Genomic DNA, 25,471 nt, shown 5'->3' with positions numbered 1-25,471 from the left:
AGCGTTGAACTTGGGGGAGACATTTGAACAGATCCTGTTGGTTAAAGAATAAGAATGCAGATCCCTCCTAGAAGGAATCCAATCATAGAATTTTCTGGACAGTGGAACCCTCTGACTCTGCATTGTGTCTGAGCCAAGACCCGGCTGCTGCAATAACTGTTCTTCCCGCGGCCGGCTCCACTCTGCAGTGCAGAGGTGTGGCCATAGCAATCTCCCGCCAAAGCAGATGCAAATTCATTTTCATGGGCGCTGCCAAGCAGGCTCACTTAAAGGGCCATGTAGTCCAAACTTCTGTTATGAAGGTTACATGAATATGATTCGTACCAGAATTCAGATTCTGAGTATGCAGTTTAGTGACAAGTCTGGGTAAGTCAACTAAGAATGGTAAACCCCAATAAGAGCACAATGGCTTCATTCTCCTAGCAAAACAAAGCTGGACTCTTCTAAAGAAGGGATTACAACTTACTCAATTTATCCGGGGTAGTTTCCACTAAACCATATACTTCCAATACCCCTCAAATCTACATAATTCAGAGCAAAGTGCTTTATTGGATCAGCTATAAGTCACGAAGTTAAATAGGCGTATTGTCGTTATATGTATATATTTCATAATTACACATCCCATTGAATTATTCTGGTACAAATACTTCCAAAATTCTGAAGTAATTTTTTATAGATTAAAATAATTTCATGTTACCATAGGCCTGTATAATTGTCATTTGATGTCATATTTACCTTATCTTCTTTCCAGGAGCCCAAGATGCTCAGATGCTGTCCTCTAGTGGTGACTGAATGCAAGTAGCCTACAACAGCTGAATTAGAGAAAGTGGTCATATTTGCAAGAATACGCCAAATGCTGTCTACCCTGATGCAAATGTCTGTTTGTTATGACAGTCTTAAGACATCACATACTATTGTATCAGCATGTAACAATGAAATCGTCTAAATTACTTTTTCAAACAAACGTCATGCAAATACAGCATTAAAGCTGACGCTTTTGTCCAAAACGACATACAAATAACAAAACACCTGTTTGGACAAAAGCGTCTGCTATGCCTACCATAATAACCATAACCATACAAAGACACAAGAAGATAATGTGGAAGATGTAGTCTACAACTACAGTAGACAACAACTACACTTTACTACATAGGTCATAGCACAGCAGTCTTTTTGTATGGGGTGTGCCGCGCCTCCTGTCCATGCATCCAGTCTACAGCATTTTCCGGGTGGCAGGGTTCGCTCTAGCCGTCTGAAACTTACGTAGTGCTAGCAGCTAGAATTCTAGTAGCCACTTTCCCATAAAGATGGCTGGTGTTCGAGCATTGGGTGTACTCTCCAGACTTATAACAAGGAGATACCACTTCCCCTCAGGTACCAGTGCTTCTCTATACTGACTATGGATACTGAATGTGAAATAGCTATGCTTATAGCTTTTACTGAGGTTCTACATTAGCCAGTCGAGTTATGGAATAGCTGTCACTTTGAGTCTAGCTAACGTTAGCTTGCTAGCCATTTCTAGGATGCAACTAGCACTAGGGGCGTGACTGATATATTTATCTCAGCTTTTGTGCTTGGTATGACATCAAAAACAAAACTTACGGGGGGGAAAACGACTTTTTAGGTTTATGTGCAGCCACTATGAGCGTGGCTAACGTTAAGCTACATAACGTTACCAGCAATCACCATTGGGACAATCACTCAGCTGACACCAGTTTATGAATGAATGGAATTGTAGGCGGCTAATGAATTCGGTAACGTTATGGCTAACGTTAACGTTTATTGATTCACAGGAAAAGTTATGACTGGACCTTGTGAAATCCCACTGTTACAGTGAAGCACAAAGTCAGTCTTTAGAGCATTTGTTAGCTTTCTGGTGTCGCTGTCAGAGCGTAGAAGGCAGCTAGAGGTGTTGCAAACGTGAGAACGTAACGTCAGTGTAACGTTAGCAGCTAACTTACCTAAAGTTGCTTTGTGTAGATGCTACGCGTTTTTTTACTTTCACATTTAATTCCGATATTTTTTTGGAATCTGGGTGAGGTCCATAGGCTGTCTGACTCCCGTGTAGACTCACACACTGACAGGCAAACCTGTGATGAACTGCTCTTGTTTCAAGTCCAGTCTAATTTAATGGCACTAACAGATATCTCTCTGTAGGTCCCTGTCTGCGCAATTTCACAGTGGCCTCTTCTGTGATGGGTAAATATTATGACAAACCTATGTTAATAACTAGTAATGATCTTTAATAGAGTGCTACTGAACATTTGAAGTCTATGCAGTGTATTTAACTAATGCCAGCGAGTCATGATCGATTTGTTAAAAAAACAAATCAGTTTTACAATTGACATTTGTATAATTTCAGTTCCTCATTAAATATGTGTTGTTGATGGTGTATGTTATTATAATGACAGTACAGGGTCAGAAAAAAATGAAAGACCCCTTGGTCTATTTGTTGATTCTTTCTTTCTAAATCAGCTCGAACACATGTCAACTATGAGATCAAGGGGGATGTTGCGGTGGTTCGTATCAACGACCCAAATTCTAAGGTAATATCAAGTAAACTAAAAATACTAAAATCTAATTGGTGTGTGGAATTTGGGAATACTTAATTCTTGCATTTTTACATTAATATATGAAAGCACAACAACCTTTAATGTCAGAAGAAATATGAAAGAAATACTTTATGATTACATTAGTGATGGAACTATTAACTTGATTTTGCATGCTCTTGCAGGTGAACACACTTTCAGAGAAGATGCAGGCAGAGATGACTGATGTGATGGACGAGATCTGGGGCAATGCTACAGTGAAGAGTGCCGTACTCATCTCCTCCAAACCTGGCTGTTTCATCGCAGGAGCAGATATCAAGTCAGTTTGGCTCACTGACTAATATACTCTAATAGACTCTCACCTAGATTAGGATATTCTTACACCTTTAATCCATTTGAGGGTAATCCAGGATTTAAAACCTAGAATTCTCTTGTCAAGCTCTGCGTTGTTGTTTTCTTTGTTGTGGTACTGTGTGTGAGTCATACCTCAATCACTGTTATTCAATGATTATATGCAACAGTTAATAATGAATAGTCAATGCAAGAGTTGATCAGTATGATGGAGTAAATTAAAAACAAATAACTTTCATACAGAGCCAGTCAGTCTGGTTCATCATAATGTAGTCATGATTCCAAAAGATTGTCTTTTCATGATTCCTGCTTGTCTGCTCTTCTTTTTCCAAGAGAGCAGTGTACTTTAATCTTGTTTTTCCCCAACTTGGCTCCACAGCATGATCCAAGCTTGCAAGAGTGCAGAGGAGGTCACCGGTCTATCTCAGGAAGGACAGAAGATGTTTGAGAAAGTGGAGAAGTCACCCATCCCTATTGTGGCTGCCATCAATGGCTCATGCTTGGGAGGGGGGCTTGAGGTGGGAGCACACAGTACACCTGTTTAATTCTAATTTTTTTCACACTATGTTTGTATACTGCCATTCAAAAGTTTGGTGTCGCTGAGAAATTTCGATTCCACTCCATTGTAGACAGAGCACCAGCTGACTGCTTCTTCCCTACATGTTCCCTTTTTGTCACTGTCCTCTTTTTGGGGATTTGTTCCCAATCAAATGCTGTCCACTGGGTGGTGTATGGTGCTGCAAGTGAAAGCCTTTCTTTTTTAAAGATTCCTGTACATTTTTCCCACTTTACTACCATCAAAGCTCCCCAGATCATCACACTCCCTCCTTCTAGTCAGAGATATGGCTTTTTCTGTACGACTTTGTCTCACCCCAAACTTTTGAATGGTAAATATATTTCTTTATATCGGCATTGTAAATGATATATATTTTTTACAATGCTGATATAAACAAATACATTGTTTTATACAATGTATAAACATATAAATACAATGTTTTATATTTAAAAAATTTTTTTTTAAATGTTTTTGACTAGTTAACTGTAGTAGTACAGCTGAACTTAAATCAGCCTAAAGATCTCCACTATCCCTTGTAATCTCCGGGCATGTGTGTTGCAGCTAGCCATCGCTTGCCAGTACAGGATTGCCACCAAGAGCAAGAAGACTGTGCTAGGCACCCCAGAGGTTATGCTGGGGCTGCTGCCAGGGGCTGGAGGAACCCAGAGGCTCCCCAAAATGGTGTGTAGCCACAACAACCCCTCAAATATGTCCTAACATGACGTGGCCTACCAGCATATAGTTGTTTGATAGTATTTTGCTTTTCATGTTCAATAAAAATGCTATTGAGACTGAAAAGTTAGCATTGCCAGTGAGATTAATTTAATGAATTGTTATCATCACAGGTTGGTCTACCCAGTGCCTTTGACATGATGCTGACGGGACGGAACATCCGTGCTGATAAAGCTAAGAAGATGGGGCTTGTGCACCACCTGGTTGATACACTAGGCAAGTTTCATAAGACGAGACTATGTTATGTTTTTAAAAGGTTCTCACAAGAGTGATTTCAGAATAAGAAATAATTTTAAATTAGCCATGGAAAGGCTTGAAGGGTGTTTAAGGCAAATAACCTTTTTGCAGTAAAATGTTGAACTGAAAAGGCATTGTCCCGTTTGGAACTTAATCACCTATGCTGACATTACAGAAGTGTGGCCTGTCAACTTGTTGAACTCTGGAGTTGTTTCTCTTTTAGCTCTATACATGGCCTCTCTATAACTGTCTTGGTGGGTTTCTGGCAGGGCCTGGACTGAAGAGCCCAGAGGAGCGGACCATTGAGTACCTGGAGGAGGTGGCCGTGGATGTAGCTAGAGGCATTGCCAGCAAGTCGGTCCCCCTCACCAAGGAAAAGAACCTGATGCAAAGTGAGTACTCAAATGTCAGATTAAGAATATAGGATCAAGGCACCCCTGAATTTCTTCAATTTTCTTATATGTTGCCAGACAACCGTGAGATGATCTCTTTCTGTTCGGTGTGTTGTGTATGTAATAGATGTAAGATGTGAAGTATTGCAAGATTTAGACTACAGTTCTATCTTTTGTCTTCAGAAATTCAGGACTATGTCATGAGCTATGAGATTGTGCGAAAGCAGATCTACAACACAGTTAAAAGCAAGGTCATGAAACAGACCAAAGGCCTGTACCCAGCACCACTGAAAATCATAGAGGTAGGTATTCCCTAGGAACAGGTTAGTGGATGGCTTTTCAGCCAATCTGCAATCATTAGTGTGTGAAAATGTACATTGTATTGAACTGTTAACATTACCAATCAAAAATTAACTTCTGTAATTACTATATGGTTGACTTGACAGTTGCTATGTAATTGCACACTCTGGTAAATGGCGTTAATATAATTATTCAATAAAGCACCACTGTTGATGAATTAAAGCTTTAAATTATCCCACAGGGGTGGTGTCTGCAGTTGAAATTAGGGATGTAACGATTACCGGTATAATGATAAACCGTGATAAAAATGTTGACGATAACAATTACCGTTTTCTTTTGAAATATCATAATTATCACGGTTGATTATCACGGTGTTGAAACCGTGTGTTTAATCCTTCCCAGCTTCATCCGAGCCTGCTTTTGACATACAGTAGGCCTGGTACAATGAAGCAAAATTGGTACCCTACTGATTCTGTTGTCTAATTGATGGTTTTAACTGCGAATTGGATTAGGCTACAACTGATTTTAAAAGGCGGAACATTTTCACCGCAAAACTTGCACTGTATCATTTGCACTCTGCGTCTTTTTATGTTCGCGTGTGCACATTAAATCCATTCCACTCACGTTATCAGAAGAACACAGTAGCCTAAAGTTTTATTTCGAACACTTACTTTGGTCTCACTCAGGGTAGGAATTTCACGGCGGCCAAGTTTTTGCCCCTTGCGTTGGCCGTGATGTCCCTTTGAAAATCAGAGGTTTACAGGCCACGGTGCCCTTGGTGCCCTTCTTTCAATATTCTGCTTTGCATCCTACTAATAGCAAATTTTATTTAGCCTATGGCCTGTCAAAATAATCTTAGCATTCACAGCGCAAATTAATTTCTTTTACGCAGTGGAGAAAGTGACCGCGCAAGAAAGAAAGTGCGTCTAAATTCACCTATTCTTCTCAGTTGAACTACTCGCGAAGTAGCCTACTCATCACACAGACATCACAAGTATCACATGAAAGAGCTTTTTCTCAGCTTTTAAACGATGTTAGCCGCGAATTGCTGTGGTGAACGGTTCGCGAGAAACGTAAATAATATAATTAAATTTAATCATAAATTCTACTGAATGTTTTAGTCCATCTCCCTACCCATTCCTCTCGGTGCAATACTTCACGAACCTTTCGTTTAACACACGACAAACCATATATCAGAATAAACAGCAGACCTTACCGAACATAAAGGTGTAAAGCAGTCCCCTGTACAGTTAGCCGTTCTAGAGTAATCCACTTTTGAATTGGCAGTAGGCCTACATTTCGACATGCATGGATGTCTCCAAATTTGGGCTTTAAGTTTTACAATGTGTTTAAATTGTTCCACATGATTTCATAACGGGCCAAATACAAAATAAATGTTACAAATATCGCCTATATATCGGTAAATCAGAGGACAGCTGACTAAGAGTTTGTGAAAGTAGATCACAAAATGCTAAGCATGCATCTAGGCTATTTGAGTTTCTTAAAGCTGAACTTAAGGTGCTTAAATTGTTCAATACATGATTTCCTTAACAGGCCAAATATAAAATAAATGTTAAATATAGCCTAGATATCTGTAAATATTAGATGTTCAGATGATTTGCAGTTCTATATAATATGTCATGTTTCATGTTTTTGTAATGTTTCATACAGTGATGCAGGTCTACTGCAGTGAATAGGCTATACAACTTTGATATTTTTTATAGCCTATGTGGCCTTTGTGCCCTCCACCAAATATGCCCAACTGAAGGCCAAGTGGCCTTGCCCCCAGAATGGTGAAATTCCAAGCCTGGTCTCACTCATTGGATCCAAATAACAGTAATAGCAACCTCCAAGTCATGGTAGGGTAAGTTAAGCGATAAGCACATAGCCAATTAAACATGAAAAACTGAACGGGACACTTTTTGAAACTATTTCAGCTTGTGTAGGCCTATCAGTGCTTTCTGAACATATTTAACACACTTTTAAAAATACCGTGATAATACCGAAAACCGTGATTCTTTTGGTCACTATAACCGTGAGGTTAAATTTTCATACCGTTACATCCCTAGTTGAAATGCGTTCAAAAGTGCGGGTTGACCATGGCCCACTAGTTTCTACAGTGGAAAGGCATCTATATTGACCACGTTTTCTGTCCTGTAGTGTGTAAAAGCAGGAGTTGAGCAGGGGCCAGATGCAGGATACTTGGCCGAATCTCAGGTATGATTTAATTATAACTGAATTTATTTACCTCATGGGCATCTTAATAATGCGGTTGATTTGACATGTCCTGCTTCTCTTTTATTGGTTCCTATTGTTTACTGACAGAATTTTGGCAAATTGGCAATGACCCCCGAATCAGGGGCTCTTATTGGTCTTTACCATGGTCAAGTAGCATGTAAGAAGAACCGCTTTGGAGTTCCCGAGAAAGAAGTGAAGTGAGTCACTGTATTCTTTTCTCAGAGTTTCTTACCCAGAGTGTAATGGAAAAAGCACTAGTAAGTAAAATAGGGAGGGCAAATGAATAGCCTCTTATACTGTAGCTTATCATCAGTGATATGCAGCAGTTGTCAGTTGCAAATACAGCAGTTGTGTGTGTATGCAAATACATGATAAAAATGGCTGCATGTAAAATCGGCTGTGTTGTAACAACAGAACCCTGGCTATTCTTGGAGCTGGTCTGATGGGGGCAGGTGTTGCCCAGGTGTCAGTGGATAAGGGGATTCACACCATCCTGAAGGACACCACATCAGAGGGTTTGAACCGGGGCCAGCAACAGGTCTACAAAGGGTAAGAGGCATCAGTCCCTTTACTTATCCATCTGTGGATTGATCTTCATCTTCACGTTTCCCTTTTGCCCCCTTTCTAGCTGTTTTAATTGTAAAAGTTCCACCCCCCCCTACACCCTGTCATCTGCAGACTTAATGACAAAACCAGGAAGAAGAACATCACATCTTTTGAGCGGGACAGTACTCTGTGTAACCTGACTGGCCGGCAGGATTACACTGGCTTTGAGCATGCTGATATGGTCATAGAAGCTGTGTTTGAGGACATCAACATTAAACACAAAGTGCTGAAGGAGGTGGAGGCTGTAAGTTCAAGCCAGCATTGCATAGACCACAGAATGTGAATTTAGTATGCTATGCTAATATCTTTGAGAGGCACAGTATCCCTTTCATGTAATTTTGAACAGTGATTATATAATGATATCTTCTGTGTCATTCTATCTATTTCATAAATGTACTGTATTTTTCTCTGCATTTCCTAATGGTGAATATACAGTAATGGATTGTGATCTCATGAATGTTTTTCCCCTTAGGTTATTCCCCCTCACTGTATATTCGCTTCCAACACATCAGCGCTTCCCATCAAAGACATTGCTGCTGCTAGCAAACGGCCTGAAAAGGTAACCTTTAGTAACAAAGCATGCATTACTTTTGGCAGAGTTAAACACACAAGGCTGTTGTCTTCAATCAGACATAAGTGGTACGAGTTATTGACATGAACACTTTACATAAATCATAAAGACCTTGAATGGCATATAACAAATACATTGATTGTAAATAACATTTTAAATCATATGACTGGTGATCTGTTATTCATGACGGAGTCCCAGAGGTTCTACACATACTTATTTACTCATTTTGTCACCATATACAGGTGGGTCTCAAAAAATTCGAATATCGTGGAAAAGTTAATTTCCCCCCATAATTTCGTTCATATATTCTAGATTCATTAGATATAAAGTGAAATATTTCAAACCATTTTTTGTTGCAATCTTGATGATTACAGCTTACAGGTCATGAAAACCAAAAATGAGTTGGAAACGAAACCAGAAAATTATCTCAAAATATTAGATTAAAGAGGTTATAATACAGAAATGTCGGTTTCCTGAGCCTTTGAACTCTTAGTCTGGTTCAGTAAACACAACCCCAATCCTGACAAAGACTGCAGACTTGATAGTTGTCCAGAAGGCACTCATTGACCACAAGGTGGGTAAGCCACAGTAGGTGGGCAGGGTGTTCACGGAGTGCTGTATGAAAGCATATTCATGGAAAATTGACTGGAATAGAAAAGTGTGGTAGGAAATGGTGTGCAAGCAACAAGGATGACTGCAGCCTTGAGAGAATTGTCAAGCAAAGTCGATTCAAAAACTTGGCGGAACTTCACAAGGAGTGGACTGAGGCTGGAGTCTGCATCAAGAGCCACCATGCATAGACGTGTCCAGGAAATGGGCTACAAGTGGCATATTCCTAGTTTCAAGCCACTCCTGAATCAGAGACCAGGTTAGAGCGTCTTACCTGGGTTAAGAAGAGACAGAACTGGACCGTTGCTCAGTGGTCCAAACTCCACTTTCATTTGGATATCAGGGTCCAATCAATGTCCGAAGAGGCAGGAGAAAGAGTGGAGAGGCACAGAATCCAAGTTGCTTGAAGTCCAGTTTGATGTTTCCACAGTCAGTGATGATTTGGGGTGCCATGTCATTTGCTGGTGTTGGTCCTCTGTGTTTTATCAAGTCCAGAGTTAATGCAGCCTTTTACCAGGAGATTTTAGTGCACTTCATGCTTCCATCTCCTGACAAGCTTTAGGGAGATCCTGATTTCCTTTTCCAGCAGGGCTCGGCACATTCCCACAGTGCCAAAACTTATTCTAATATTTTGAGATACTCATTTTTGGTTTTCATGAGCGGTAAGCCGTAATCATCAAGATTACAACAAAAAATGGCTTGACATATTTCACTTTATATCTAATGAATCTAGAATATATGAAAGATCCACTTTTTGAACTAAATTAGGGGGTAAAAATGAACTTTTCCACAATATTCTAATTTTTTGAGACCCACTTGTTAGTGAGTTTCTAGGCAGACCGATTTGTGCTTACTATGACAACAGCAGGTGTGTGTGTGTTCTGAAGAAGCCTGTCTACACACAGGCCTGTTTGGGCCATGTCCATGAAAGTGTACTCTGTGTCCCGTCTCTCAGGTGATCGGCATGCACTACTTCTCTCCGGTGGATAAGATGCAGCTGCTGGAGATTATCACCACAGACAAGACCTCACATGACACCACTGCCTCCGCTGTTGCTGTTGGCCTCAAACAGGGCAAAGTCATTATCGTTGTTGGGGTGAGCTGTCTCTCAGACTATGCTTTCATCCATCTCCCATACTCTTTTGGAAGTGCACATCAGTTTTCCCTGTCATTAAACCAATGTGTGCTCAAAGTGTTTTTTGTTGTTGTTGTTGTTGTTTTGCTTTGTCATATAACTGAGGTATTTTTCTTTCTGTGTAGGATGGTCCAGGCTTCTACACAACACGCTGCCTGGGGCCCATGCTAGCAGAAGCAGTGAGGGTATTGCAGGTATGCACTTTTTATGTGAACAGTCGTGGCCTTATGAAACCTGTAGAATAGATTATATAAACTTTGGAAATAAAGTTGCCTTTTGGTGTTAAACTGCCTGTCCCTGCTTAGTCCTGACACTCGATCAGTTGTGCTTAGACCAGGTACAATAGAGCCAAATAGAGCCAAAGAGCAAGATTGGAAACCTCTGGTGTTGAAAGTCCATTTGACTTTAGGTCCAAGGCTGCCTTCATAGGTTGATACCATCACTCCTGGTGGTCCCTTGATCGATTGATGGACACAAGTCATGTAATGTAGCTAGCAGGAAGGGAAAATACTGTGTTTAGTGCTATGGAAGTTGCCTTGTATTGCATGTTTTACAAAGCCGAGATGCTCTTTTTGTACTGTACCCAGGAAGGAGTGGACCCTAAGAAGCTGGATGATCTGACCAAAGGTTTTGGATTTCCTGTGGGTACTGCAACCCTTGCTGATGAGGTTGGCATCGATGTGGCAGCCCATGTGGCAGAAGACTTGGGCAAAGCGTTTGGCTCAAGGTTTGGTGGTGGCAATGTTGAGGTGCTGAAGACCATGGTGGAGCAAGGATTTAAGGGTAAGAAAAAGCTGGTGCCTTATCCATAACATGTCTGTATGTATCCATAACAGTCTCTCCTCAGCTTTGCTATATGCTTCTTGTTTTTGTTTTTGTGCTCTGTTACCAAATTAGCACCAGTACACTAGTCCAACAGTACAACACCATTGTACATAGGTGTTCTAGGTTTACCATTGAGTTCCCTCAGACAATTGCATTGATCTCATCTGAAGAGTATAGTATAACATTAAGATGAAAGCAAAAGCAGTAATGTTCAATGTAACATTGTTCTAAATTCTATACTGTGCACCTAGGTCGTAAGTCTGGAAAGGGCTGTTATGTTTACCAGCCAGGAATTAAGAGTAAAGATGTGAACCCCGATGCCCTGGAAATCCTGGAAAAATTCAGACTGACCCCGAACCCAGCAGTGTGAGTGTCCATGCCTTTCCCATCCTCATGGTAACAACAACAGACCAAGCCTTTCTTATTATTGGTACTATTAAAAAAAACAAAAAACACATGTAATTCATGAGTGGATATAAAGTACTCAGTAGTTTCAGCTGTTTTGATATTACACGGGATTAGAGTACACAAATGCATGAATTGAATATCTTTGAGGCAGTTTAAAGTTTAAACTGAAGCATGTTGATGTTGACCCTGAGACTCTCTCTGCAGGTCATCGGACTCGGACGTCCAGTACCGGCTGGTGTCGCGCTTCGTGAACGAGGCTGTGCTGTGCCTCCAAGAGGGCATCCTGGCTAACCCAGTAGAGGGAGACATCGGAGCAGTGTTTGGTCTTGGATTTCCACCGTGCCTTGGAGGTATGCAATCAATCAATCAATCAATCAATCAATCAAAACCACCTCAAACTGACTGACTCTTGAGTAATATTCTGAACATATTCCCTCCCAGTCTAACAACCTTGTAGTGTCATTTGACAGGCTATATGCGAGAATCATGGCGAGACAGCCATTTTGATTTAACTTATATGATCATATATCATAATTTAAAGGTACACTATGCAATATTTTGACCTTAATTTAACCTTAACAAAGTAAATTTGATGGTAAACGAACTTGTAATAGGCGAATCGTTCACCTAGCATAGCTATAGAGCATAGACGTAGGGAGTCGCTACCTAGAAAACCAGCCATGCAACTTCAATAACTGCGACCCGACAAATCTCGTGAGAATCATGAAACATTACTTTGTCAGTATAGCTCTTTGGAGATAGTTTTTGCCTATTATTAATCCTTCACCTCCACAACAAAAGCATTTTCATTGTGTACAGGGGGGACAAGTCACAAGAAGATTGCTATTTACAACAGCAGACTAAAATATAAATATATTGCAACTCTAGAGGGAGCTCTACAGTTGCCAAAAGTACCTAAACCTGCATAGTATACCTTTAATCACATGTCTGTGATTATTTATTTTTTTAATTTTGGAGAGAAATCCCCTGCTGTGCAGCCAAGATAATAACTTAATTATTTAACCAGATTTCACATTACTGACTCGGTGGGAGATAACCTTAAGCCTCTTTAACAACCCCTTTCTCCAGGTCCCTTCCGGTTTGTAGACAGCTTTGGAGCAGGCGCTCTTGTGGACAAGATGAGGCGGTTTGAGGAGGTTTATGGACACCAGTTTACACCCTGTCAGCTGCTGCTGGACCATGCCAAGGACCCCAGCAAGAAGTTCCACAAGTGACCTGGACTGGACCACACTGTGCCACGCCCACCACTGCTGCTGTTGTTGCCGCTAGACTTGAGGTTCCTGGAGGCTCAATTGGTACAAAGACAACTACTTTTTCTTTCTCCCTGATGAGCTAGGCATGCAGGAGGATCTCTGCCCAGGGACCTGGCTTTACTCAAGACAGGACACACCTCTTTTATCAAGGGACTGGCTCCAACTTTGCAATATTAGTTGCCTTTAGCAGTACAGATATCCAGCTAGCCTTTGGCTGATGAAATGGCCTTTTAACAAACATATATATTTTTTTTATTTAATTTTTTGTAATGCTGTATTTTCTACTACATACTGGACAGTTTTTCATAACAGCAATTTACAAACACTACAATGATCAAAGGACTTTTAAGGCCATTCGATATCGATGTGTAGACAGCAAAAAGATTAAAATATCTGTAGAGTCCTCTACAGTATATACACTTGTGAGTAAGTGTATACACATAGCTAATATATGTATTTAGGCTTTAAAGATTGTTTCTGAGAAGATAAGAATTTAGCACTTAAGTTAATTTTTTTCAGTGCCTATGTATGGACTTGGGCCTGTTTTCATGCACTTGGCCTTTTGTGAATAACTGATGTGAAAACAGTAAAAACAGAGAAGTGTTTGAATAATAAATGTCACATGAAATACTGATGTTCAACTCATGAGTCACTCTCCTAACAACTTGAGACCGTGAAGTTGTAAACTTAACTGCATATTTATCAGTTTAGTGTGCATGATACATGATTGGGGTAAACCAAACTCCTCTATAAAGTCTCTGTGTAAAGTGCCTGAGTGAGAACATGCGTAAAAGCTTCATTTTATATCTTGCCTTTGATAGGCAATCAGGAATTTTCAATTAGTTGATTATTTCATGTCTGTGCTTTTCTCCTTAATTTGTTGCCATAAGCATGAGCATTAGTGGCGAAAAGTTAAAAAAGCAAAGTTCTCATGCATAAACTATAGCTATTGTGTGGCATATATAGGAGCATTGAGCTGGCTCATCAATGTTTGCGCTTTAAAGTCTTACCCATGGTGTTAAATTAGCAAATTAGTTTTGTTGAATTATTAACATTTAACATTTTGGTCTTCATTCAAATTAGGGCTCTTGGTTTCGTCCAACTGTATTTGTATTGCCTAATCAGGTCATGACTTCCCCACACACTATAAACTACCAACATATGGTAGAAACAATAAGTGTTTGAATTTAAAACTTCTATGGCTCCTGCAGTTTTTTGTCAGGAAAACCTGACTTTAATGTGTGCATCATTCTTTTGCAGCCTGTATTTAATTGGTCTTTGTCAAGTCAAGAGAAAGACAAAAACTGACTAGTTTATGGCTCATATAAAGACAACAGAAATGGGATGGTGTTGGATCAGGAAAATTAGGACATATAGCATTCCACCCTGATGTGACAAATAGACATAAATATGATGGTATGAAATAAAAGGGTTATTGACAAGATTGGACTTATTATAATACTGAGCTGAATAAATTTGCCAGTTGCATGCCTGTCCATTAGTGCCTAATGCAAATTCAATAAACTGCATTGACCTCTAAGAACAATTCAACCAATGCAGTCCCTAGATCTGCCAATAGTTTGCACTGTTGTGATGTTCTATCTTTTAGTTGCATTATAAAATGTTTGAGGACTACCCTTCAATTTATTGATATTGAATCCTGGTGTGTGTTGATGTAATAGCAGTACAGATGAACAAAAGAAAAAGTGGATTTGTTTTTTTTAAACTAATATTTTTAATCCTGGACATCTGTGTGTAAACACGCATCATGTGATAACCAACTCCTAAATAGGCATCACTGTAAAAAAACAGATCTATAATTATGCACATGGATAAAATATTTAAATCTATGAAATGTGTAATGATGAATTGGACCTGATAGTAGTTTGTGTCTGTCTCATACTAAATGCCATGAATATAATGCTTTAAAACACTCAACAGCGACTTGAAAACACATTCACGTCCCGTTTATTGCAGTTCATTTTCAGAAGTATCCTCCTCTGCAAGCTGACAAATTAAGCCTGTTCAGACTTGAGACTGGCAAAACTCTGCTGAATAGGTCCCACAGTTTTAAAGTATGGTACAAAGTGCGTGCGGGTGTTGTAAACGAGACCAGTCATACTGAGAGACATTACTAGCAATCGCACTTCTTATGAAAAGGTTAGTTCTTGAATGAAAAACAACTTTTTTTTGGCTGATTTCATCCATTTCATTCCAGAATGTGTTTTCACACAAAGAAGTGAAAAGTGCTCACAAAAAGGTTTCCCTAGACTCACACCAGAAGAAAAACACCACTTCCAAGCAACACTATGAAACTGGAAAAGAAACAAAAAACAAAAGTTCCATACAATCAATAAACAGTTAGTGACAAGATAATTTGCATAGTCGACAGTACGTGCACCTGTTAAGTTAAGGACACAATACGACAAAATCAAGTTGGTATGATACAATTCTGAATTCCCTTTAGTTTTAGATTGCACACTAAAAAAACAAAACAAAAACCGTGCAAGACATGTAACAACAGCAAACAGAAAAAAAAAACACCCTGACAAACAGACAGACACAAGAAATGCAGAATGGGGAAGGACCCATCAGTGAAGCTGACTCAGGAAAACTATAAACCAAATCATGCCAGGAATCTTTCGCAACCAATAAGGTTGGGCAAAATCTCAGACAAAGCTACGTTTTCAGCAAAGTCTGACTATTCATAAACGGTTAAAAGACACGCTGTTATTTCCTCAGGCACCCGTTGTTGTGGGTTTCTGGTCGCTATAGTTAGGCAGTAGGGTACTCAAGGCAGCTGTGTGTGTAATACACGGTGTGCTACCACTACATGGCCAAACATGACTTATCATACATGCCCATGAGTAAGTAGCATGTCAGGCACAGGCGTGAGAGACTAGAGAGTAGCATTGACAGTCATGCTAGGAGCAATCACTGCAGTGTACCATCAGTCCAAAGAACAATCACATAAATGGTCAGTTTTTGTTAATACACAGAAGGTTAGGATGGTCAGACTCATATATGAACACCACTCCGCCCACAAGCCATCCAGCAAAAAGCCAGTTCATAGATTTATACAATCATCAAATACAACCAAACAAATATGAATGAGATAAAGGCCAGGTGTACTCAAAAAACATTTAAAATAAATGATATTTTAGATATTATTTTTTTTTTGTCAACACTGAGATGTCATTTAGGGGGTAAATCAATAGCCTCTATATGCAAAAAGGTGGTTGTAATACTATGATACGTGATAGGAAGACTTAGAAGTAGGAGAGAAGAATTGAAAGTTGAGAGGTCAAAGGTCATCAGCAGCACTTGTTCTTCAGTCCTGCACCCGTGCTCCCACTGTTGATGTCCATGTGCTCTGCGGTTGGCTCTTTCCCTGGGGTCTGTGGAAGACGTTGATATTAGTTTGCTTCCATTACTGGCTTTAGCAGCACATAACCAATTTAGATTTCCCTCACAGCACTGCAATGGCTAAATGTCTGAAGTGATTCTAGTTTAGGAGTGAGTGTTTGTAGTAAGGCTGTTATTTGTAGCTTTTGCGCTACAAAACACTAACACCAACACTAAGTGTTACACTACATACATTTACAGAGTTTATGATGTCACCCATTAATTGCAACTTGAGGGTGTTCACCTGCTTCAGTTCGAGTCCCAATGCAAAACCACAACCTTAATCGAAAGGTCAATGCCATGGTCAACGCCCACTGGCGGCGGCGTCTGACGCACATCAATGGCAAAGTTTAGAAAATTGTTCTCTCTCTTGAGCGTCAAATCCATAGACACGAATGTCGTCGCCAGTGGGCGTTGGCCTTTACTAGCCATTCCAATAATGTTAACATAGTTGCCAAAACACAACTTTTATTACACAAAACTTCCATACCATAACCTGTTTACGAGATGGTAAGTGTACCAGCACCAGCACTGCCTTGTAGTGATACTAGTGCTGAACTGTGGAGAAAGAATAGGCACATGTTCACCACTCACCTTACTCAGGATATCCTCTGCGAGACAGATGAAGGCCTTCTCGATGTTGATGTTGGCTTTTGCACTAGTCTCGAAAAACCTGATGCCATGCTCTGCTGCAATCTGAAGGGAGAGCGGAATGCAAAGGAACATTAAAGCCTGTGCTCCTTAAGAAATATACCAATGGAATACATCTGAATGATGGTTCTGCTTTTGTCCAAGGGAATATTTAAAAAAAAATAGCTTTAAGAAGTTATACATGTGTCATTTATACCAAGTTAAATCACTACTCTCTCACTTGACCCACTGCCTCATGATAAACTAGTTAGCACATTAAGAGAATGTATTGGGTCAAAATCATCCAGTGCATGATACAGCTCTGCAAAGAAGCCAACTGTCCAACAAAGGGTAGTCACAATTTTAACATCCAAGCTTGCAACTTCAAATGTTTAATGTGTGAAAATGTCACCGGAAAGGGGGACTGAAGAGCACAGCTTTACCAAGTCAACAGTGATATGTATTAAAATACAGTGAAAGGTTGTGACAAGTTTTGATATGTCTATAACTGTTGAATATTGGTGGTTTTATTGTTACAGTTTTTTTGTCTCAGCCACAGAAATGGCTGAGAACAGAATGTGTATAGTAAGCAGACAGAATGGCAAATGGTGTACCTAAGTAATTGCTCACCCCAGAAAAGACATCTTAATTTAATCTACCCAGGAAGGTCCGATCTGACCCCAGACAGGAATGTATATTCTGTCACTATATTAATCTGGCCATGAGTGTTCTAAGTTAGTTCATTGTCTTGGCTTTACTTTGCAACACTGTGCTGTGCTGTGCTGTGAGATCTGCTGTAACATCCAGAATAAATAACTATTTTTTTGCAAGCCAGCCTCAAGTTTTACCTGCTCTTCACTACATTGGATCAACTCGATCAACTCTGTGTCTCCATTTGGAATTAAGGAGACGGTTTTTCAATAGCATTCTTCATCACCAAAGAGCCACACTACACAATGTACAAACCCAACCTGTGTTTTGCTGCCTCACAAAACCTGAAGCACCCCCCTGGATTTAGGTGCTTACCTGTTCTCCCTTTGCAGTGGGCACCACACGCTTGTCATCCATGTCACACTTATTTCCCAGCAGCATCCTCTCCACCTCCTCACTGGCGTGCTGTCAGACCAGAGTTAAGATTAACCCAAAATGTCATGCTAAATACCAACACATCTACTGCACAATTCTATGGAATTTAGAAATGGCCGTAGTGAGGCCTGAGACTTTCAGTGCCAGTTCAAAAATAAAGGGACTAACCTCGTCAATATTTCGCAACCACTTGGTGATGTTCTCAAAGCTTTTGGTGTTGGTGATATCATAGACCAGCATGATCCCCATGGCTCCTCTGTAGTAGGAGGTTGTGATTGTGTGAAATCTCTCTTGTCCTGCAGTGTCCCTGGACATGACATGACATGGACATGAACCATTAATGAACAGTTCAGATACAAGGGCACAACCATAATGTTGAGACCAGCTATTCAAGATGGAAAAAAACATCACATGGGTTAGGTGTTAAGATTTGTAATATATTGATCATGCCCACCAGTGTTACAAGATGCAATAACATAATTTAAACGATTCAGTGACTAGTTTACATTGGTGATTTTTCTCTACTTACCATATCTGGAGCTTGATCTTCTTTCCTTCCAGCTCCACAGTTTTTATCTTGAAATCAATTCCTGAGAGAATAACATTAGATTGAGTTGTAAACAGTCAAAAGAGTGAACCCAGTGAAAACCTGTCAGAAACTAATGTTAAAAATACATACTTATTAGATTATTATATTTTCTACTAGGTTATTAAATCACTGGGCATATTACCTATTGTGGAGATAAAAGTTGTATTAAAGGCGTCGTCGGAGAAACGGAACAGCACACACGTCTTCCCGACCCCCGAGTCTCCAATTAGGAGGAGCTTGAACAGCAGATCGTATGTCTTCTTCGCCATTTGTAGATCTTATACAGCGATGCCCTGACAAACTTCAAATGGAAAAGCACTAATTTAACAAGGTACCAGTCTCCTGACACCAAGCTCTAAACCAGACAAAGTAAGCTAACAAATGGCATCTGAGGTTGACGTGACACGTCAACATTACCAGGGGTCATGCATTATGCTTTACTGATATAACTTTAGAGTCGGTTATCAATGAGTGGTCACACACTTCTAATGTGAAAAATGACAACGTTATAACATTGATATTAGAAGGCTGTGGTCATGTGTCGGGAACTGCAGTTACCCAACGAGCTCCGGCAAAACAAGTTCCTTTCATAAATACAGCCAACACACATAAACTAACGTTAGCTAGCAAGCTGGCTTACCCAATGAATCACCTAGGCAGAGGGCTTGAGTTCCAAAAGTCAGCTAAACAGCGTTAGCCCGTACGTCAGGAAGTGGCTAGCTATCAGTATCAAGTCATCGCATGTCACTTCGCTTTGTTTAAACGAAGCATGCTTTTTAATTAAATTACTACGTGAATTTAAGCTGACAAAGTCAGTCACTCAGACAGTACAAATTAGCGAATAAAGGTAACTTTGGCCGGTCTGCTTAGTTAGCTAACTAGCAGCCTTGTTAGCTAAGAACTTGCTGCGGCAGCTCTCCTAGAACACTGACACTCGGAAAATAAAACGTAGAAATTATCTTCTTCCTTGCGTATGAAATAGGTTAGCTGATACACCTGTCTTGATACAGAAACACGTCCCGTACATAAAAGTACAATATTTCGCCCCTTCTAATACGCCTTGGCTAAACTGCTTCACGCTAACGTTAACTTTCTTAGCTAACTAGGAAGTAAAGACTGCTCCCCGAGACACTCCAGACGATTGGTTGCCAGGTACAAGCCCGAAACTACAGAAAACCCATTAACCAGTCAAATACAAATCTAGCCAAAAATGTTCGTATACATCTCAATTATTTTTTGATGCTTACCTTATGGGTTTACACATTTTGACATAGGTATTATGGCACATTAAAACACATTGATTGACTTAATTACTAACTTCTTCCATTATAGGCTGCATGGGGAATGCGTAGCAGCAAAACCAATCTGGCAACTTAATTACTGTCCACTTCCTTTTTTGGAGCCATCGAATGGCAGGCTTATTTGACCATAGGCCTAGCCTGACGTAGTCATACTCAATTCTAGTCAGAATTTGAGTCTGATACTGCTCCATAGAGCTGTGATTATGGGGCGTGTTTCAAACGAACCAGGAAAAAAAATGCCTCTGCACTCAATTGGATAGACCTACAACCAATAAGAGCAACGGAGTGTGTGACGTATGTTAAGCGACGCATAGTTGTTGTCAACAGAACTCAACTGCACGCTGGAAAAGAAGTAGCCTAGAATAAGAAGATGAGCGTGAACGATTTTTGCCGGTGTTGCAAAAAGAATGTAAGGATACAAGGAGTCATTCAACACACGAACCTCATTTTTGAGAAAAACAATAAAGGCGAATGCACATACGAACAAGTTCTCCGTTTAGGATTACAACTCTACAAAACGTCAAATAAATCGCATCGCATTTGTCGGTCCTGTCAGAACGTTATAACACGGTTGGAACGCGACATGCTTGTGTTAAAAAAATGGGCAGACGACGAAGGAGACCAGCCTGAAGAACCGTCTTCATCTGAGGCATCAGAGAAAAGAGACCGGGAGCCTACTCCTTCCAAGACGCCCAGGACTCTGAAGAAGTTCTGCCCCAATCCGTCAACTCCAACCGGTACAAAAACGCGAAGAAGCATTACAGAGGTAAGGTTGTTAATACATTTCTACTTCTTATGATATGACTATGAGAATAACCTCGATTGCCAAGTTTCACATGAGTTAATAGTTAGTCATGATTATTGTCCAATGTGATAAACACTGTGCATTCCCACACTCCTCATTTCCGTGTAATCTATCTATGATTAAATCATCTAGTCATATTTTGACATGGTAGCCTAGTGTGTATTCTGGAAGCCAGCCCGAATTTGAGTGTAGTGTGAGCAAATGTTACCAGGATAAACTTGCACCTGATGTGTAAGTTGGCCTCTGTCACTTTGTCAATATTTAGAAACTTCATTTTGTAATGGACTAGCATGTTATCCAACCCCCACTCTGTGCTCTGCACCTCTGTGGGGGGTGGGCAGTGTTTCTCTGACAAGGCACAGAGTATCTTGTTGTGATCAGCTCTGGAATTCCTTGTAGTGTGTCCCAACCCCCACTTCTGTGCTCTGCACCTCTGTGGGGGGTGGGTACCTCTGTGGGGGGTGGCCAGTGTTCCACTGACCTTGCTCTGACCTGCTCAGCAATTGCATCTGGTGTCACCATATTTAACAGTCTGTATATTTCAATGTATTGTCAATGCACATTATACTTATTAGGCTACACTGTAATTCTTCACACTGATACATTATCTTATATTTCAGGTTGTCACCCATTTCCCATCACAGACTGTTGCCAAGGTATGTCCTCCAGAAGATGCCTCAATAGTGAACAGCATCAATAAGAAAAAATGGGCAACAGCTGCAAAGTTAATGTTGAAGCATAAACACCTAGTTGAGGAAATAAAGGTGCACATCCTGGAGCTAATAAGCAACGAATGCAAACATATCTGTAATCCAAACAACGGTTTCATCCTGTGGAAGTCATCTCCGGATGATCTGAAAGCCTTTTCATTTACCAGCTTAGAGGCAGACCTAAAACGTTTTTCACCATTCCTCTTCTCAATTCTCACAACTGTCACCAACCACTCTAAAACTGCAACTTGTGCAGCAGCTTCCATTGCTTTGAGAGGAAGAGAAGCACACCTGTCAGCCTTTGCATACTACCTATGTAGTATTCTACATTATGGTGGGGCGAAAAAAGCAGTGTTTGAAAGACTGAGCAAAATGGCCATAACAACAACTCACCAAAATTCTGTAGAGAAGCAGAAGGAGTTGGCACTCCTATGTGGTGGGTCTCTAAAAATGTTAAAGGTCCAGAATGAAGTTTTCCTGAACTCTGAAGCGGAAGGAAACATTGATGTTGGTCAGAGAGTGGACTCCAGCGAAGACCAAAGCACAAGTGATCCGAAGGAGCCACTTAACATGGAAGAGCTTCACTTGTCAGGTGAGATGACAAATGACCAATATATAGAAACACAACAAGCACATCAAATTCTGTGTCGTCTTGAATGTTATGTGTCTATGTATTGATTAATGCTACTACTACTACTACTAGTAATAATAATAATAATAAGTCTTTGTTTTTAAATTGTTATTACTTTTTTCTTTTCCTGCAGATGACATGGCTACGCTACCTTTCAACAGTTTAAGTGACTCTGAAGCAGCAGAGCTAGGCTTGAGCTCCTCGGCTTCTCCGATCACCCACCCCACTCCTCCACAAACATACTCCATAATATTTGACAATTTGGACTTTTTCATGCGCGCACATCATCAGTCCACCCACCACAGCAATAAATCCATACACTGGATTCATCATATTGCAGTCCAAGATAGAATCTCAACATATCACCTTAGCAATGACAGACCGGACTGTGACATCCTTCAGTACGACCTCTGCAACTCACTCCCCGGACCAGAAATCCAAGACTATATGCGACGTGAGTTCATTGTTCTTGGAAGCCGCATCCTTACCGAGTACCTGGCTGTTTTTAAACCCTTCAAGATATTAGTGGTTCACCACATGCCACATCAATATACAGAGGACATGGCTAAGTGCTCCACTGATGTAAGTAATGAGTTAAATCTGTAAAATACAACTAAATACACATAATTTCAACTCAAACATTACTGCAATGTCATCTGTTTTTTTTATTCTCAAAGTACCCTCTGGGACTGCTCTTCAAGGACGAAAACAAAACGTCAGATTTGGTGGACACACTTCGCCACCTTCAGAAAGAGTAAGAATAAAATCAGGCTCCACTGTCACTCTTTGGCAGGAGAAGGGCTGTATTGAAACGTATAATTCCCCCGTTTGTGTGTAATCCATTTAGGTATGTGCCAAAGGGACCAGACGGGTTGTCAAATGTATTAGTCGGAGGTGACCGGCTGACCGAGGGAAACTGCAGAAACATACAATGGGCCTTCTCAGATGGTGCTACAAAGGAAGACCGACTGGAAGGTCTCATCTTTAAGTTTGAGGACTGGCATGCCATCAGAAACCTCTTTGAAGTGAGTAACTATAGAATGATGTTGATTAGTAACAAAATAAAAGTATCACACCACTACTTTAGATGATTTTGAGATAGATTACTTGAAGGGCTTGTGTGTGAAGTTATGTTTATCCTTTGTTAATCACAAGTCTTCAATGTTGTTTAAGATCTATCATCGGATTTTCTATGATGGTGCATCCTCAAAAGACCATGGCACACTTCTTGCCAACATGACGAAGTTGAGGTACAACGTCTGCTATCTGCAATACCATGAATACATACATTGTACAATTATTACTGTTGTTTTAACCGTCCACTTTGTCATCACATTATGCTTGTCTTTACAGTCTAAACAATATTGTTGTTAACTACAGTGATTATAAGTACTCTGTGTTGACCATGCTTTCCACAGTTCTTTCACAGAAATCCAGTCTGGATATTTCATGAATTGGGTTGTTATGGGATGGGGAACACAGTACTGCTATCATGAACGCAGCTGTGCTGTTCTCCGTATGGTATGTTTTCAACTTAATGCATGTTTTCACTAACTGTGTGTGGGCATTTGAGGCTTTTCAAGATAGTTGATGGTTAGTTGGTTAGTTTCAGCAGTGCTAAAGAGCACACTGGACGCACAATATTCTTATTGTACCTGTGCGAAAGACTGTTTTTAACACATTAACATATGAGCATGCGGGCGTGTGCGTGAGCGTGTGTGTGAGCGTGTGTGTGTGTGTGAGCGTGTGTGTGAGTGTGTGCGTGTGTGTGAGCGAAGTAGTGGTAGCATAGAGGTTAAGGACCTGTTCGGCATGCAAAAAAGTTGTGGGTTCAATGCCCTTAGTCATTATCCTTGTCATATAATTGACATAATAAATGACTGGATGAAAGCGTCTGCTACATTAATAAATGTAAATGTCTGTGAGAGATGGAAAGAATAACACTGAGAAAACTATGTCAACCATTCGCTAAACTATGTATTTCTGTTACATAGGTGCAGCAATGCTAAACAAGGTCCTCATGCAGCTTACAATGCCTATAAGGAATTTGTGCATAAGGACACCACTGCACTCTTCCTAGCTGCTGCAATGGAACTCTTTGGGTTGCAGGATGTGACAGGTAAATTGGCACTTGGCATCACATTCATAGTTTAGAACTAGCATTTATCACATCAATACATGTATCTATATGTTACTGCTGTAAAATGTAATTGTCAAAATTGTACACTTTGATAAAAGTTAGTATCCAATATTATAACCATGACTTATATCTCTGCATTTACACTGCTGGTGGTTAGAAGTTAAACATTTTATTCTGTGCTAACAGAAATTCCAGATGGGTTTGTCCCGCTGGATGTTAACAACGGATTGCCACAACTGAAGAGGAGCTGGCTGCATGAGAAGGTTGGGCAGGTTGTGGACACCTTTGTCATGATGACGGGCGTGACAGAAGCTGCAACTCAAAGGCAGGCTACGACACAGCAGAGGCAGCAGTTTCCGTGTCGTGCAGACGGGTGTGGCAATATGTATGTATACGCCAAGGCAAGGGAAACACATGAGAAGAAGAAGCATGGTCTTGTGGCTCCATCAGACTCTTCTTCAGAAAATGTGAGTCCGACGAACCAAGACCACCAAAAACATCACGCAGAAGCCAGACTTGGCTTTGGGTTCTTCCTGCTAGACCTGCAGGATGCAGTGAGGGAAGGGGATGGTGAAAGGCTGATGAGACTGTACAAAGTTGCCCTGCTTTTCTACAAAGCGTACGGGCACAGCCAGTATGCCTATAGCACCTTCCTTCTGACACTGCAGATAAATGTCACTCTGTCCCCACGCATGGCACACAGTGTGACATGGAACAGATTTTGGAATGGCAGAGGGAGAAAGGGGAAAAATATTCCACTTGACCTCCACCTGGAACATCTAAACAATTTTCTCAAATCATTTATGAGAGGCTTGGGACCAAACATGTCAGAAATGTCAGCAGCCAGAATCAGTAGGTCCATTGGCATCGTCAAGGAGCTAATGGACAAAACGGACACAGAGCTGGAGCTGACAAGGCCGACTGGCATTCATCATGTGGCCCGAGAACAGGAGGACGTTTTAACACTGGTCAATGTTTTCAGGGAGACACAACTTTTCAAAAATCACCCAGGCAGGCAGTATCATGCATTCCCAAATTTCCAGAGAAACTTATTGGCAAAGCTAAATTACCAGGAGTTATGGAGGTGGATGAAGTCCAAAATAATGGACTGGCGAAATGTGCCTATTTAAATAGCAATGTAAATGTGAAATGTAAAATGGTGATGGTAATTTGTAAATAGTGTTTTCATAAATGACAATGTAAATAATTTATTTTTAATATAATAGTTTATAATAGTAGCATCCACATTCTTGAAACCTTTATTTTTGTGTGTTTTCTTATTGGTTGTATGTTCAAAGTTCAGAGTATATCTTCAAACATTACCTATTAAGTGTAGATATTAAAAATCTTTAATGACATGTCTTATTGTTTGTCTATTAAATGCAGAAACA

The 25,471-nt window shown here is 40.4% G+C and overlaps 4 protein-coding genes across 5 annotated transcripts; 3 read left to right on the top strand and 1 right to left on the bottom strand.

Moving 5' to 3' along the window:
* The first annotated feature begins 1,225 nt into the window (after nt 1-1,225).
* On the top strand, nt 1,226-13,424 carry LOC143139880 (trifunctional enzyme subunit alpha, mitochondrial-like). Its single transcript, XM_076300697.1, has 20 exons — nt 1,226-1,374; nt 2,158-2,199; nt 2,476-2,546; nt 2,735-2,868; nt 3,280-3,418; nt 4,018-4,137; nt 4,302-4,404; nt 4,695-4,817; nt 5,001-5,119; nt 7,278-7,334; nt 7,443-7,552; nt 7,770-7,904; nt 8,034-8,205; nt 8,434-8,520; nt 10,097-10,237; nt 10,402-10,470; nt 10,864-11,059; nt 11,353-11,467; nt 11,714-11,859; nt 12,599-13,424. The coding sequence occupies exons 1-20, from the start codon at nt 1,308-1,310 to the stop codon at nt 12,742-12,744; spliced, it is 2,292 nt and encodes a 763-aa protein (XP_076156812.1). The 5' UTR covers nt 1,226-1,307; the 3' UTR covers nt 12,745-13,424.
* A 1,311-nt stretch (nt 13,425-14,735) lies between these two features.
* On the bottom strand, nt 14,736-19,612 carry LOC143139879 (ras-related protein Rab-10-like). The gene is made up of 7 exons (XM_076300696.1): nt 19,134-19,612; nt 18,636-18,794; nt 18,434-18,494; nt 18,073-18,211; nt 17,845-17,934; nt 16,783-16,884; nt 14,736-16,181 (listed from the first exon to the last, which is right to left on the bottom strand). Exons 2-7 carry the CDS (start codon nt 18,760-18,762, stop codon nt 16,098-16,100), a joined length of 603 nt encoding a protein of 200 aa, XP_076156811.1. The 5' UTR covers nt 18,763-18,794; nt 19,134-19,612; the 3' UTR covers nt 14,736-16,097.
* Nucleotides 19,613-19,984: 372 nt separating this feature from the next.
* Nucleotides 19,985-23,393, top strand: LOC143139554 (uncharacterized). Its single transcript, XM_076300133.1, has 6 exons — nt 19,985-20,560; nt 21,220-21,901; nt 22,074-22,522; nt 22,618-22,694; nt 22,788-22,965; nt 23,370-23,393. Exons 1-6 carry the CDS (start codon nt 20,165-20,167, stop codon nt 23,391-23,393), a joined length of 1,806 nt encoding a protein of 601 aa, XP_076156248.1. The 5' UTR covers nt 19,985-20,164.
* Nucleotides 22,862-25,420, top strand: LOC143139878 (uncharacterized). 2 transcript variants are annotated; one of them, XM_076300694.1, is made up of 5 exons: nt 22,862-22,965; nt 23,114-23,190; nt 23,359-23,461; nt 23,935-24,059; nt 24,267-25,420. In XM_076300694.1, the coding sequence occupies exons 3-5, from the start codon at nt 23,433-23,435 to the stop codon at nt 25,208-25,210; spliced, it is 1,098 nt and encodes a 365-aa protein (XP_076156809.1). In that variant the 5' UTR covers nt 22,862-22,965; nt 23,114-23,190; nt 23,359-23,432; the 3' UTR covers nt 25,211-25,420. The 2 variants fall into 2 exon arrangements, with proteins under 2 accessions (XP_076156809.1, XP_076156808.1); XM_076300693.1 differs by having other exon boundaries at nt 23,114-23,461.
* Nucleotides 25,421-25,471: the final 51 nt, after the last annotated feature.

Source organism: Alosa pseudoharengus, unplaced genomic scaffold, assembly GCF_046254945.1.
Source record: "Alosa pseudoharengus isolate Yale_2024_CS ecotype anadromous, Long Island Sound unplaced genomic scaffold, YU_APseudo_1.1 YU_APseudo_1.1_scf_22, whole genome shotgun sequence".
Lineage (NCBI taxonomy): Eukaryota > Metazoa > Chordata > Actinopteri > Clupeiformes > Clupeidae > Alosa > Alosa pseudoharengus.
Note: the sequence above shows the minus strand (reverse complement) of the source record. Positions and strands in the feature narration are given on the sequence as shown.

Excerpts from the sequence above, each read along its gene's own strand:
- LOC143139878 (XM_076300694.1), top strand. The coding sequence starts at position 23,433 with ATGAACGCAGCTGTGCTGTTCTCCGTATG. Across the intron at positions 23,462-23,934 it reads GCTGTGCTGTTCTCCGTATG|GTGCAGCAATGCTAAACAAG; the intron begins GTATGTTTTCAA and ends TCTGTTACATAG. Across the intron at positions 24,060-24,266 it reads TGGGTTGCAGGATGTGACAG|AAATTCCAGATGGGTTTGTC; the intron begins GTAAATTGGCAC and ends CTGTGCTAACAG.
- LOC143139554 (XM_076300133.1), top strand. The coding sequence starts at position 20,165 with ATGAGCGTGAACGATTTTTGCCGGTGTTGCAAAAAGAATGTAAGGATA. Across the intron at positions 21,902-22,073 it reads GGAAGAGCTTCACTTGTCAG|ATGACATGGCTACGCTACCT; the intron begins GTGAGATGACAA and ends CTTTTCCTGCAG. Across the intron at positions 22,966-23,369 it reads CCATCAGAAACCTCTTTGAA|AAATCCAGTCTGGATATTTC; the intron begins GTGAGTAACTAT and ends GTTCTTTCACAG.
- LOC143139879 (XM_076300696.1), bottom strand. The coding sequence starts at position 18,762 with ATGGCGAAGAAGACATACGATCTGCTGTTCAAGCTCCTCCTAATTGGA. Across the intron at positions 18,495-18,635 it reads AACTTTTATCTCCACAATAG|GAATTGATTTCAAGATAAAA; the intron begins GTAATATGCCCA and ends TTATTCTCTCAG. Across the intron at positions 18,212-18,433 it reads AAGATCAAGCTCCAGATATG|GGACACTGCAGGACAAGAGA; the intron begins GTAAGTAGAGAA and ends TGTCATGTCCAG.
- LOC143139880 (XM_076300697.1), top strand. The coding sequence starts at position 1,308 with ATGGCTGGTGTTCGAGCATTGGGTGTACTCTCCAGACTTATAACAAGG. Across the intron at positions 2,200-2,475 it reads AGTGGCCTCTTCTGTGATGG|CTCGAACACATGTCAACTAT; the intron begins GTAAATATTATG and ends TTTCTAAATCAG. Across the intron at positions 8,521-10,096 it reads CTAGCAAACGGCCTGAAAAG|GTGATCGGCATGCACTACTT; the intron begins GTAACCTTTAGT and ends CCCGTCTCTCAG.